General features: G+C 46.5%; 1 protein-coding gene across 6 annotated transcripts in view; it reads right to left on the bottom strand.

Moving 5' to 3' along the window:
* The window catches only part of LOC135898920 (glycoprotein 3-alpha-L-fucosyltransferase A-like), a 150120-nt gene that overhangs the window by 104095 nt on the left and 30746 nt on the right, over positions 1 to 15279 (bottom strand). Inside the window, exon 1 of one of the 6 annotated variants that reach the window (XM_065428155.2) lies at positions 12018 to 12413. The exons of 3 other annotated variants lie outside the window; for them this stretch is intronic. In XM_065428155.2, the coding sequence (XP_065284227.2) occupies positions 12018 to 12104 (87 nt within the window). In that variant the 5' untranslated portion in view covers positions 12105 to 12413. Of the gene's footprint in view, positions 1 to 12017; positions 12414 to 15279 lie in introns of those variants that run through there. 2 more of the 6 variants (XM_065428157.2, XM_065428156.2) reach the window with 2 other exon arrangements.

Here is a 15279-nt window from a genome sequence, read left to right as displayed (position 1 = left end):
GGAAATTTCAGCTGGGAATTTCAGGATCTCCACATAGAGAGACATTTGAAAGCATTGTGTGCTGTGTTTCGTGTTCGTCGTGCTCATCCATCCGGTCTCTTTGAGCCGAGCGACCTACTTGCAATTTGGACGCGTGTTCACTGGATATCATGTAATGGCGGGCTCATTTGCCAGTCTTTCATCGCTGCCGTTTACACACGTAAGCGAACGGTGGTAAGAAAAAAAAAGAGAGAGAGAGAAGGAAAGAAAGACACACACGCAAGGCAGATTTTATTTCTCAGCGTTTGATAGGGGGATATAAATCTCAGATATATGTTGTAGGTAAGTTGGTCAAAGCCACTGGGCTTTTAACGAATTCTTCCCAAGCAACCTGCCGAATGGCGACGTCATTCATAATGCAAGAGGAAAGTGCGCGCAGACACCTCCGAAAATAGCGCGAGATTAAAATAGGGAAATGTATAAACAAACTCGCGCGGAGAGCAGGAAAAGCCAGTTAATGAGCAACTTCGAGGCAGGCTACCGTTTGCACGTCTGCGATGCGCCCTCGCGTTTAGTTTATCGTTGTTTTCTCTTCGGCATTTCATTTTCCTCGAGTTGCAGTTGCTCCGGCTTCACTCAGCGGAGCGAAACACGACTCTCTAAAGGTCCTCGCGAATGGCGGAAAACGAACAGAGCAAAGGTGGAGGGCGTGACTTCGCGTATGCGGCGGACGCTGTAAACGAACAGGACGACGGTAGCGTCGTTTCTTCTTTCTCTCTGTCTTTTTTTATCTTTACTTGGCTTTGTCTTTTCTCCCCGTCGGACTATGAAAACATCCGGCTCCCATTCGTGCTGCTGCATTTCGCGACTCCCCCCCACCTCCCTTCCCTCCTCGCCATCTTTTCACTCAAGGACTACCGCTAGATGCGCACGAACATATAATCTCTGGTTTCTTTCTCCTCTTTCTCTTCTCAATGCGCGGTTACCAAGCCCGTGTATACTGCGTCGCTTTGGAAGCACCGGCACGACCGCGTACGAGAGACGGACACGACAGAAAGTTACCTCAGCACGGTTTATGACTCCGAAAAGAGAGAGAGAGAAAAGAAAAGCGAAGTCCCAACTATACAGATATGGGATAGCCTGCTTTGGAACTGATTCGAAACGGTTTCAAGCGGTCACACTAACTGGGTCACAGCCCTGTACCAGCTGCCGCGTCTTACGCGCCGGTTCGTTTCGTTTCATTCCGCCAGACGTGGCTGAATTAAACGTGACTGGAGCCAACCGTGCTGCAAGTTTCCAACGGGGGATCAGCCTTGGGCGTTCACGAAAAACACATAGCCACCGCCCGGTGTCATTGACAAAAGCCTAGTGTATTTACTATGTATCTGCGTGGGAGATTCCTCGCGCCGGAGTTCCATGCACTGGCCCCGTCAGGGCCACTGCGATAGTGTTTCTCTGTTCCCGCGCGGATCAGTGTCCAAGTGCGAACGCTGCCTCGTACACGCCAAAGCCGCTGTGTGTGCCGTCTTCCCAGCTGCGTAGTGTGGTGGTGAAAATGTGCGATGTTTAACGCTACCACTTCACACCACAAGGCACATACGCCAACGTATACCCATGAATTTTATTTTTCGACACGAAACGCTCCCCATCGCTTTGTTGACGCGGCCACTGAATGTTACTCTCGTGCGCTCACACAAAAGCTCACATGGAAGCGCATGCAGTTTCTGCACACAACTAGTTTCGTTTAAGAAATGAAACAGCCCTATATTTCAGTTTCGTTGGCGCGCCAACGCGTCTCTAGTTATTATTCTCGCCTTACGCTTTCTTTTTGTGTCTCCTTATCCACTTCCCCCCAACGCTGAATATCCAACCTAAACTGCACCTCGGGTTCGTATCTGTGAATTTAAAATTATCCTACCTGTCTAGTTGTTTCATTTTCATTCGACGACAACTCAAGGACGTCACGCCGTTCAGACAAAATGCGAACAATACTTCAAAACAGCGTGAAGTCAAATTCTTTAGCTGCGGTCCGTCACTCATTTCAGCGTTGCCTGCGCATTTTTGAATTTTTCAAAACCGTCCTTAAAAAAGAAAAAGTTTTGCGGTTTCCTCGTGCAACAACGTAGACCGATTCATCTGCACTTTATGAAGAGCTAGATAAAAAACACAAACCAAAAAAAAACATTTCGATGAACCTCTACTTTTGCATATATGTCTGATCATGTCGCCAGGACTTAATAAGCGCACACACATTAGTAAGCGTCTCACTATCATCAAAACGACCGCCCAACCGCTCTGCGTACCTTTAAAATAATATATATACAGCCTTCGCGTGCCCCATGCAACAAAAACTGTAACGGCTTGAAAGATAGGCAAAGTTTACAGCAGCACCGAGGGCTAATATATTTAAAATTTATGCCCTCGAGATTAGCTTATACACGCCAGGCACATTAATATTCGTGGATCGCTCGAGTGGCGGCATCGGCAGCGGGAGAACGTCTTTTTTGAGAAGCTTAAGCTCCAGCTACAAAGTAAGCACCATAAGTAGCTTACAGCGCGAGCAAATTTTAACGAGGCTGCAGCGGCTTATACATCGACAATGTTTCAGGAAATGCCTATGCACGGGAAAAAGAAAATTATATCTTAATACCAGAGTCAGCGAAGTCGCAGCATGGGTATTATTCAAGGCACGAAGTGCGCGCAGTCGATAACCTGTAATAAGCGTGTCAGACACGACCGTGTCCAGTCCTTAGCAGACAGGGGAAGTAGACGCAAAATAATAATTACTCAGATATTTTATACGAGTGGAAGGTATCAGGAATGGCACGATAAACACCGATTATCCTACCATATTAGCTAAATGTAATTTATTTTTTTAGTTATTACCTTCAGGGTGCTCATTGGAATATGCGAAATCGAGTTTAAGAAGTACTCTGATTGGGCTATATAAGTGGTATGGATCCAATAAACTTGAGCAGTGCCAATATCGATACAGACAACATATGAACGGCACGGGGACAAGCACTGGCTTCTTTGAATAACACTTTATTGTAAGGTTACCGATTATTAGCAGCAGCAGGAGACGTAGTAGCAAGTCGTATTGTTTTGTTATCCGGTCGCCTGACTATGGAGACAGCGCCCGTATAATTCTGGCTCGTTTGCGTAGAATGCGTGTCGATAATTACGCACATATGTCCAGATAGCCTCCGACCAGTAATAGCGTGGCGATGTAAAGTACGCCGGTAAGGGAAAGGGGAGGTAGGGAGAAGGCTGTAGGCAGCAGTAGAAGTCGTCGTAGTAGTAGTACCAGTAATTAAATCGAATAAATTTTGGAGTTTTACGTGCCAAAACCACGATCCTATTATGAGGCACGCCTTAGTAGATGACTCGGGAACAATTTCGGCCATCTGGGTTTTTTTTTAAAGTGCACCCCAAATCTAAACACATGAACGTTTTTTTTTCTTTTTTTTGCATTTGGCTATCATCGAAATGCGGCCGCCGCGGTCAGGTTTGCACCCGCGACCTTGAGCTCTACAGCGTAACGCCATGGCCACTAAGCTGCCGCGGCGTGTCCAGTACCAGTAGTAGTAGCAGCATAATAGTTAATAATAGTAATAATTGCAACAGTGGTAGTAATAGTAGTAATAATAGTAATAGTAGTAATAGTAGTAGTAATAGTAGTAGTAACGGTAAGTAGTATGCTTAAAAAACATACATGAAAAAACAAAGGAAAAGACAGGAAGGAGCAAGCTGACAACTGCCACTGGAAGGGGCATCACGCCTGCCTACTCTTCAGGAAGGCCGGGATAGAAACAGAAATGAAAGAGATATGCCATGAAGGGCAGAACCTAACGGGAAAAAAAGAAACACGAAAAGAAAACTAACAAATAAGGACAAGGGTTCTACTTAAATTGAGGACGATCCATCGAGCTATGGAAAGAAGAAGAAGAAGAATGATGGGTGTAACGTTAAGGGATAAGAAAAGAGCAGATTGGGTGAAGGAACAAACGCGAGTTAATGACATCTTAGTTGAAATCAAGAAAAAGAAATGGGCATGGGCAGGACATGTAATGAGGAGGGAAGATAACCGATGGTCATTAAGGGTTACGGACTGGATTCCAAGGGAAGGGAAGCGTAGCAGGGCGCGGCAGAAAGTTAGGTGGGCGGATGAGATTAAGTTTGCAGGGACGACATGGCCACAATTAGTACATGACCGGGGTTGTTGGAGAAGTATGGGAGAGGCCTTTGCCCTGCAGTGGCCGAAACCAGGCTGATGATGATGATGATGATGATGAAATAAGGACAAGAGAAAAAAAGAGAAAACAAGAGAAAACAAGAGAAAAAGAAAGCTGCTCAACTCACGAAAGTAGACGGTAAAATGCTGAAGCGCCATTTAAACAAGCGTCAACAAATCCAGATAGTGCTATAAGAAAGAGGAAAAGAATGCATAGAAAGGCAGAGGGGTCAACCAGAGTCGTAGTGTTGGTTGGCTGCGTTGCACGATGTGGGCGAGGAAAAAAACAAAAACAAAAGCAGAGCGCAAGGCGAGAGGAAGATGAGCACATGCAAAATAAATAGTTAATGCGCTCGTCATGTGCGTAGACTGCGTGGAACTAACGATTGTCTGTGTCCCTATCTATGTGTATGTGCTAGTTAGTTACAAATCGAAGCCACTCAGTGCTAAAAGGCGTGTCCGATTTACTAGAAATCCTAGATCTAGCCCCAGCTTCGATATATTGGTTCCCAAGATCAGCGGTGAAATACAATTACGCTCTGAAGTGTACGCTGAGCTATACTGTAGTATGACCTGGCGACGCTTATTAAATATTTATAGAAAAATTATATAGATGCGTGGAAAGCAAACACATATCGCCGCAAGTTTAGGGATCGATATCTAGAAACTTGTGCTGGTCACGGGAATCCTACTAAATGGACACATCTTGAGCACCGACGGGCTTCGAATCTGTAACCACAACACGGCCATTGGGCTATTATTCAGAACCTAATTAGCGATATTTAATTATTCACAGTCAGAGTCTATTGGCGATTATAAAAGGTTTCTGAGCTTCGTCACTGCTACAAATGTTAAAAGCATTATTCCCCCTACCCCTTTGCGCCATGAGATGCGCCTCTTCATCCTCAAAACTCGCTTACGAAGACCGAGACCCGCAGCTCTGGCAGGCTTCGCTCGGCCAGAAAGCAAAGGAAAAAATATGAATACCATCACTGCGACTGCACACATTCGCGTACACGCTATCAAAGCTGGCTTATAGGGAGAGCGGAGAAAAAAGATCAAGGCACTCAATGAAGTTTCTTGATTCTAAGGAAAGTAATGGCTTCCAGGCATCGTCGTTCAAAGCACCGCCAAGTTCTCGATTCTGTGTTTCCTTGCCGTTAGTGAAGTGGCTTTCTTTGCAAAGTGACATGCTTTTCTGCATGCGAGATGTATACATCACTTGAGCTACTAGAGAGTGAAAGAGTGATGGTACAAATGGCACGATTGTTGTGGCACCGAAATACGCTTCCACGTGGCGCATTGAGTTCCTCGAAGCTCGGATAAAAGTAGTAAAATCTTGTATCGTATCGAAATCTTGTTGTGCATCGTAATGTCAGTACAGTGTATGCTCCCCCGGATGAGAGAATAAAAAAACTGAAACTGTCCTTTTATGTGCCCGTCAACAGTATAGATGAACAAGGGAACTTGCATGCCTGGAGTTAACGTTTAGTCAAGGAGACTTGTCTTCGTCAGGACGACAACTTCCCCAGTGAAAATATTAGCTTCAAGCGTAAAGTTTTCCGTTCGTCCAATGTTGGACACCAAGCCTCCATCTTTCTGTGGCCCCTTTGTCTTCTTTTTATCTTCTATAGTGACGGCACATCTTGCGAATTCTCAAAGTACGCAGAACCATATCGCAACGCTCGAGCAGCGTTTTCTTTAGCTTCAAACCGCTGCAATGCAAGTTGCAGTGTTTTGCCCGGGCAGCCCGCAACAGTCGTTTTGTAACAGTCAGCGGGCGATGCCACTCTCTGGGAATGCAGCCATTAAATGGGAACGCTTTCCCACTGACGCAAGCGGAAATGCTAAATTAAAGGAACGCACCACATATCTGCAGTTCTTGATAGAACACACACAAGCGCGCACCAACGCACATCCGTTCAAGCTTTGTGTCGAGCTATTTCGTTCATTAAGAAAGGTCTAGCGAACCGCGCGAGCTGACACGGACATAGGAGAGAAATCACAGAAGCGAAGCGAACAAAAGAAGCCATTTAACAACGGATGTCTGCACTCGTCTCCGCCCTATGTTTGTCTACTCGCCGAGGCCGCATTCGCTCGCACACTTCATTTGTCAAGTGCTCCATTGTTTATCCTGGACGGCTGCAAAAATCGGACGTGTCAGTGCAGGACGCCGAGAGCTTTGGAAGATGCATCACTTGGACGGAATATTTTCACTCGAAGAACAGAGGATGCTGCCAACTCCCATTCTCAGGATGATGATGAAGATGATGATGATGATGACGATGATGATGATGATGATGATAAAGATTTTTTAATATGATTATTAAAGGATGTCTCGAAGGCCTATCGCGTGGAATAGGAAGGGGGGGGACGAGCCGTATTCAGAGACGTCCTAGGAACTACGGGGATAAAGTGTTTTTCCCCCATTCAAATTCAACTTTTGGAGACAGCGAGAAATGGAGGTTGAAAGGAAGATGTCTCTGTGGTAGCTTCGTATGTATGTATGTACGTGTCTATACGTCCGCGCCTTGTTTCTCTCCCGCCAACTTCGGTCACTAGGTAGTCCACAGTCGAATGGGTACAGCATCGGGCTGCTGTTGCACGGTTTTCTTTCTGTAATTCTTGCTCGGAACGAGCGCCCTTTGAAGGATACCTATGCACTTTGTCAATGATCATTTATCGTTAGAGGCAGCGCAAGCAGTAGTAAACGTGGAGCAGCAAGGACTGGCATACAGCCCGCTGTTTCTATAGACCACAGTGACTTTTCAGTGACTTTGCTGTTGCCGATTTCACCTGCTTGGGGAACTTGTCTCTATAACTTGCTCTAACAAGTAGCCTCCCTGGCGTCCTTCCACTATCAGAAGACTTCCAATGAAACCTTTGAAGATCAATGAGTGAAAGTTTTTCACAAACTCTATTTATTACTCGTAAAAGGTGATGTAACATTCGCAAAATCTAAAAGAAGCCCGAATTCGTAAACCTTACGAAAAATACGGGAGGTTTGTCAGGTATGCATTCTGGATCTCTGGCCATATCTACGAGTAAAGGCCAGATAGTTCTTGTACTGCCCCTTGCAGCACACTGAAGCACGTTCACCCAAGCAGAGTTCGAGAACTTCAATAGGGGAGTACGAAGACAAGTAAGTTACTCCCAAGAAAGTTACTCCCAAGTTCTAAGACTGTAGCAGAACAAGAGAATGCGGCAAACACACTTGAGGGGATAGTCCTGATTTATTAAAAGAAAGCCCAGTACCAGCCGTTGGCGGTGACCTGATAATCGCACACAGCGAGATTGAAAGGAAATAAGCTTAAAGAGCAAATAATAAAGACGACGCTAACATGAACTATCAATTACAAAAGTGGATTACATAACAATTAAAAGCACAAGAACGTCTATTGCTGTATTCGCAATGCTTTCGCACGGTCGCACGATACAACTGCACCCATTAAATTTACTTCGTTGCTTCGTCGTTATCGGCAGAGGCGAGCAAGTAAGAGCATGATACCGCGACGTCGTGCCCTCTTGGCATCGGGAATTCTTTATAATTGGCACTTAAGGCTCGTTCCTTTTCCCGAAAAAAAAAGAGAGAAGGATACGAAAACGAATGGAGGGGAGGGGGGGGGGGGGGGGTCGCATCGCCTACCTCATCCTCACTTCAGCAGATTGCGAGGGCGCGTCTGCTAACAAGCTTCTCAACGTGTCTGCTAACAAGCTTCTCAACGTGGGTAAATATATCCTCCTTGCGAATCGATGGACGCGGCGGCGTTCTTGTGTTTTCTTCTCGTTTCTGTGCACGACGCTATCCCTGGGCGACAGACGTGCGAGACGTCGCAGTGAGCGTGCGGAAGACTCGTTATACGTGACGCAGACGGCGCCGAACAACTATACCTCATACCAGCATATGTAGTTTACTTTGGCGCTGCCGAAGCTATAGTCGAGGCGTATAAGCAGTAACAGCGCAATGACCTTTTCTTTTTTTTTCCTTTATCGGCACGCTTGTCAGTGCCAGAAGCAGACCTCACGCATGCGACTTGCAGACTACAAGACGCGGATGAATACAATGTAGACTGCGCTCGCATCGCTTACCGGCTAGCCCGTAGCTTCCTCGTAGTGCGTAGCTTTCAAGTTTAGTCTGTGTATCTGCGGCTTCAGAATTGCCCACCTTCAAAGCAAGAGAGGGAAAAATTATATCAATAAGAAAGCACTAGCCTGAGAGTCATTCCTTCGGAGAGCTATTCTCTGTGGTGAAAGTAGTGGAAGAGAGAGAGAGAGAGAGAGAAAGGCTCTGAGTATGATGGGTGGCAACGAGGACAGAAAGAAGAGTTGGCACGAAGCTCGATTATGCTCGTTGGGTCTACTCAATGGTTGGGTTCAGAGCCCGCGCTCATTTGAGCAATCAAGTAAGACATGCATTGCCTGAAAACTGCAACATTTACAGTCACGCCGAGGGCCCAGAATATTCGCTGACAGTGGTTGGCTCTCGAGACGAGCAAGTGCTGCTGCTAACGTTCGTCGATCGCAGACGCACCGAGAGCACCATTTAAGGTACATAGCACAACAGGCGACTACAAGGCACGAAGCAAAAAAGTGCACATGGGCCAACGTGTAAAAGTCACTACAACGGCGGCACACGCGAACTGTCGAGTGCCTCGAAACTCCCAGTCCATATTAATTTCCTCACAACATTGTGTTAATTTCAATTTTAATTTTATTTGCAGGATAAGAGATAAACAGTAACGAAAAAGAAAATGTACACTGAAAAGCTTCCAATAGCAAGTTATTGACCATGGTGACACTTACTTTGTTGCACTATGGGGATGACTAGTCTTTCTCTTCGATATTTACAGGATCATCACTGCAATTGTTTTTTTTTGCGTGATTTAGGCATATAGCGTAGAGGAGGCTACGGGCAAGATGACACGTATCAGTGCAAACAGCAAATTAAATTTATAGCAAGTAAAATTTCGCATGGTTACACATCTCGAAGGCATACATGACATGGAAGAGGCTTCAGACGCCACTAACGCTTCACCAACTAAGGACGCTTCACTAACGAGTGCGAGCACTAACTATAATTTGCTGTGTTATTTTTTTTTACTTTTGACAGCTACTCTAACACATCGGAAGCTGAATACAATGGTCATCTACGGTGCATATTACCGAAAAAAGTGCATACAGCGGTGTGCTGCGCACATTAACTCTCGCAATCAAGTCACACCGGTAGTGCACGCCTATAAATGTGTTGTTGACGGGGAATTTTTACCATCTAGGGATTTTAACGGGTGCCTAAATTAAAGTACACCACAGCGTTATTTTCTTTTATTCCCGCATACCACCTCCCTCGGAACGCGGCCGCCAAGGTCAGGAGTCAAACCCAGGACATCGCGCTCAGCAGCATAAACGCACCATACCTCTCAGAAAAAAAATCAGCAAAGTGGAACTGGCATCAACCCAAATGCAGCTCCAACATCGAAAGGAACTGCAAAGTTGCAGCAGACTCCTGTCAGCTCAGCGGCAAAGTGACTGTCAATCTATACCTTTGTGAAGACGGTGTCGGTTTAGATCTCCGGACAAACTAATACGAAATTTTTCTTCAACTATAAAGCTTCGCGTTACGTGAAACCGTTAGGATTTCACGGCTTCGTGCATTCTGCTGGAAATAAGTCCCCTTTCCCGTTGAAGATGCAGGACCGTGGTGTCAGTGCATTCATAAAAAAAAAAAGGTGTCGGTGCATTTGACGATGACAGTTGGTGGCAAAGACTTACGGGGAAGGGTTCTGTGAACACCTATGCGCTGCAGCGCCGCTGCATCGACGTGGGCGCATTGACGGGGCCCGGATACAGAAAGTGGGGCACTGCTCAGGGACTATGACGGGAACTGGAAAGGACACGCGGCAATGTTCGGTGCAGTTCCTTTGCTTGTTTTTCTGTGTCTGGGTGCATTTCGCGAACTAACCAAAGAAAACCCGGAAGCCAGATGTATACAGTAAAGAAGAGGGCAACAACATCGCGTTCTGACGCTAGATCGGACGTCGTGGATCGACCGGCCCCTTCTCTACGTCAGACGGCATTTCGTACTTCATACTTTCTCTTTCAGTACTTTTTTGGTAACAACGAGCACTTTTCCACCCTCGCTAAGCACTCATCGAGAGGCGAGCAATGAGTGCCGTTACGAGTGCCTTCTATCAAAATGAGTTCGTTCTCGCCCCATGACGTCAGTGGTAACGACGGCAAGCGAGCCACTTATCGTGCGCCATTTAGCGGGCTCCATTTATCTTCAGAGAGACTGCTTACTACTAATATAGTTTGACAGCTTAGGGAGCGGTTTCGTAACTATCAAGATATCCTTAGCCAGGCGTCTAACATGTATATGTCTCATGGCTTCGACTGCGCTGATGTTAAGTGTGCCCGCCATAGTCCACATATACGACGTTTTATAAAACGCATGGAAGCGCTTGAAAACTTGGCTGTCGACGCGAGTGTGAGGATGTTTCAGAAACATATAGGAAGAGCACTTATGTTGGGCTCTGCAGCTTAACGAAAAACGAAAGAAAACAGTATGGTTCGTACAATACAAAGCGTACGCCTTGTACTTTGGTCTTTTTCACTTTGGTCATGTAGGGCACGAAAAAAAAATGAATAAATAAAGGCACTGGCAAAGGAGGTGGGGGTGATTGTATTCGAGCAAACGTGGTAATATCTTCCTCATCTTAGCTAAACAGGTGCTCAAGAAAAATGTTCTCTCTCAAATTTTCTTTTTCTTAAGATATGGTTGTATTTCAAATTTGGTGTTTTTCTTACTCAAGGGCGCAATAATGTGGATGAATGCACAAGGTGCAGCCACTACGATAGAAATAATTATGTTCAAGATTCCAAAATGTTATGAAGGTGACCTTGGTCAGCATTATGTGGCAGAACTTCCAAATGCTGCGCCCAATTCAATATTACTAGCGACACTTCCTGCCATCCAAATCGTAATCCACCAGTTGCGTGTGCAACGCACACGCAGATCATGTCTTCCCGGCAACTTACGATACACTTCTATCGTGATTGGTTTGCGCAAGATCTAGAGAGACGTGTCGGAGAGAAAGCGGCACAAAGTGCGAACTAAGGTCCTTCACCACCGTCAGCTTCTCGCAAAAACAGCCATTCATTTTCGAAGTAGAAGAGGGTTCCTTGCGATATCGATAAATTCCGAGACACAGCACGCACGGTGAAAAATGCTTTCCTGCATGGCTAGCAATTTGTCCGTGAATTAAGGACCGTGCTGTCGTCGCTAATCTTCGTTCGGTTCCCTTACAAAAATACTATATAGAAAACGTGAGCAATGGTCATTTTAAGCCTTGATACTACGGCAATGACCTTGACAGATTAATCAAACAATGATGTAGCTACGGGAACTGCCCTTGTGCTAAATTGAACATGCCTGTTGTGGCGCTAGCAAAGACGCTGATTTATAATTGCTGATAGATAAGTTCGCTACCGACGCAAATTTAAATTTTTTATTGATCTTACGAAACCAAACGTTTGGCGAGAACTAGCAATTGCGCCGTGGTTAATGAAACTCACGACATTCAAGGACCACTGCAGGACTATACATTTAAGGACCACATTCAAAGAGCAGCGTAGTACTTCAATGCACGCTTTTTTTTTTTACTCTTAGACTTACGCAATACTTTAAATAAAGTAAAAACAGTATAACCCGTTTCGTATATCTACGTCTCCGTAGTCAAAACGGTCGTCGGGATTGTTTCCCACGAACTGTAAAGGCCCGCACTATAGCTTATCTCGATAATCCCACCTTGGCGATTCGCCATCCTTCGACGAGGGCCCGGCAGTAACCGCCGCGGTGACTCCGTTTCGGAAGCTGCCACCCCACAACGTGCATCGTCACCAACACCCGCAATCAATGCGTCGCATACGCGTAGACCACAGGCACACACGCACACCACACGCGCCGTTCACCGCGCACCGGTTCCCGCGCTGCTTGCCCGTCTCCCGGCACTAATAACGAAGCTCCCCGTCCCGGTATCGAAGTGCAGAACACTTTGCTCGCTGGATTTCACGCGCACCACCACAAACACTTCTTCTCTCGCAGGCAAGCGAGAAGAAATCTGGCACGAAGAGAAGAAACCGGCGTGTGCTCCCGCGGTTCTTTTATGCCCCGGTGCCCTCCCGCCGAGACCTAACGAGACCTGGCGCGCCAGGGAAAAAAATTAAAATCAGCGAGAGTGGCCCTGGGGACCTGCGCCACCACCGCGGACTCGGCGGCGACCCTTGGTCGGTTGCATACTTAAGCGAGCGATGGAAAGTTGGACGCGCCGGGCGAGGAAAGGATTCGCGCATCCGCTTGCCGATATCCTCTCTGCGGCAGCGTCGTCGGGAGGGCGCGCTTTGCGCCCGTGGGGAACGACAACGCTTCGCGCCGACCGGTCTCATCCGGCGACGGCGCGCATGGTCGTTAGACTAAACACGAGGCAACAACGCGAATGATCCCCAGCGAGCGGAACGGTTGTTACGCGAGCCAAGTTCTGTTCATTTTTTTTTTCCCTGTGTGTGTTTGCTTGGCTTCCCCGTGCGCTGCTTGCATGATCGGGTGCGCGCATTTGAGCGCTGCGTTCCGACGATTGCACAGGTCTGCGCGCGTGTCGGTTAGCACGTGCGTGCGTGATTGCTCGCGTGTGTGTGTGCCTGCGTGAGTGAGTGAGTGAGTGCTCGCAGAGGCCGGCTGCGATATGCATCGAAGCACGCGATACGCGCGCCACTGCGTGTAGCGATTAATTGAACGCGCAAATGAGAGGAAAGCACGCACGCGCCGTAGAAAGCTGCTTCATTGAGCAGGAAGCGTTAATTGAATTTGCTCGCGTGTGTGTGTGCGCGCGCGTGCCTTGTGTCGTGCACCTGCGTGAAAACTCGCGGCAGAGACCGACTGTTTTTCGCGATCGGTGAAAAACGATACGCCCATGGCAAACAACACAGCATACACCGCGTTGCTCTGTGTGAGCTGTTAATTTGATGCAGCAAAAGGGGCAGGCTTTAGCTACGCCTTCAGCTACACTTTCTGTGGAAATATTAAGAGCAACGTTTCTTGAATTATTTTCGGACGAAAGTTGTTCGAGTACGCCTTCTTATTCCCATGCCATACGATTAGGGATTTAGAGTACGCTGGGAAGAAAAGCGGGTGAGAGGGTCGAAATTTGCTTTATACATCAATGCTTAATGTCTAATCCAAATTATTTGCCCCAATGTGAACAGTTTTACGAGTTAGTAAAGTAACGATTATCTTGCGCTGTAGTTGATGCGAACCACGTGATATATGCGGAAATCTGAAAGTTATAGAACGAGCGTTCAAAATCTTCACAGCAATCCTTGTATAACAAAGCAGAACTAAAGAGAACAGGAGAGAAAGTTCACGAGAGTGAGATCTTTCATCAACCTGAAAGCAGCATTAAACAGCAAGGGAAATCCATCCAGAAAATGATTTCATGGTACTTGGATCGCACCTTGAACCACCGTCAAACTATAGGGTTGCAGTCGCCCTGGTAACCGGCCCAACTAGCAGGAGTAGCAGTTGTCAGCACGAAGGCGAATTTGACAACTATAGCGCTGAAACATTGCTAGCCAAGATGTTTATTAACAAAAGCACCTGGCATAACTCGCGCGGTCAAGCAAGGGTACATCTATCCGAGTTGTCAATCGATTTGGTCTCGCCCTGCTACACCCACTTGGTGGCGCAGCTAGCAGAGACAAATGAATCATAAGGGAAAGCCAGGAAGGTTAAGCAGGCTGAGCCCGGTAGGTTACCCTGCGCTGTGTAAGGGACAAAGGGGAGTGAAAGAGGAGAAGACAGAGTTACTGTTACGGGACGGCGACGGCTCGAGCCATGGCCCAAACCTTTTCTTCAACTGCCAAGCTTTCTTTCCGGTAATCTCGTGTCTGTTTGTTTCAAAGTTATCACGTGTTACTTCAGGCCAACGGCAATTTTTCCTTCTAACAATGGTACCGTTATTAGACAAGTATGTTGCAACAAAAAAGGAGGCTTTTAAAGACCGTATGGCATTGCTGGTGTAGCACGGCAAACTTAGGAAGCCGTGCAAGTTGTCATGAAGAAAAATGTAGAGGGCCATGAATCGGGCTAGTTGGTACGCATTCATTTTTTTGCGCTATGTACTGGGAGACGCTATCAAGGGCGAAACGAACACTGCTTGTAAAAACGACACGAAGTGACACGGCGGAGTGCCGTGTCACTTCGTGTCCTCTTTACAATCAGGGTTTATTTCGTCCCCGCTATAGTGTCTCCCAGTACATAGAGCAAGGAAAATGAAAGACAGAGGGATCTGTGTAAAACAAGCAACCGCGGGAAAATTTCAACTCAGTAGTTAGTAAACAAGCAAGAACCCTGGCTGCCTAAGAAGAGAGGTAAGCTATAAGCGAAAATGACCGAACCTGAAGGAGCGCTGCGAGCATTTGACTGTAGACATTTCTGCGAGCTCCAGAACGCCAAAGAATTTAATTACAGCCAACATTTATTTTTGTTGCTTGAGCATTACTAAACAAGCAGGAAGAATACAAGAAAGAATAGAAACGACGCGCTGTCAAATGTTACCAAGCCTAAATTCCTCCGAACTGCGATTGAGTCCAACGCCTTTATAAAATAGTGCTTGGGGCCTCCGAAATAATTCGTTAGACAATTCGTACAGAATTATTCCTTCGTTATATAGGTAAGTTCATTATAGAGGCGTTCGTTGCAGTGGCGCTCGACAATGCACGAGCACTACCGCGTAAAACAAGGCCGAAAAGGAACGGCTCTGATAAGCATACATACCAGAGAAAACCAATTACTCGCACGTACAGCGTGAGCAACAGCTACTGACATCTCTGAAATATACTGAATAAAAAGCATTAACTATAATTTACGGTATGCTAGTATTGCTTAATCACCGGTCGTTATGTTTAGTTTTGGCGCAGCAAAAATTTAAGTGAACAGGCCAGATTCCTGTCTGCACCGCTAAGCTAAATGCGAGTCGTAACCTGCGGCCATGAGGCGCATTGCTGTCGCGTCT

The sequence above is a fragment of the Dermacentor albipictus genome, chromosome 3 (genome assembly GCF_038994185.2).
Source record: "Dermacentor albipictus isolate Rhodes 1998 colony chromosome 3, USDA_Dalb.pri_finalv2, whole genome shotgun sequence".
Taxonomy (NCBI): Eukaryota; Metazoa; Arthropoda; class Arachnida; order Ixodida; family Ixodidae; genus Dermacentor; species Dermacentor albipictus.
Note: the sequence above shows the minus strand (reverse complement) of the source record. Positions and strands in the feature narration are given on the sequence as shown.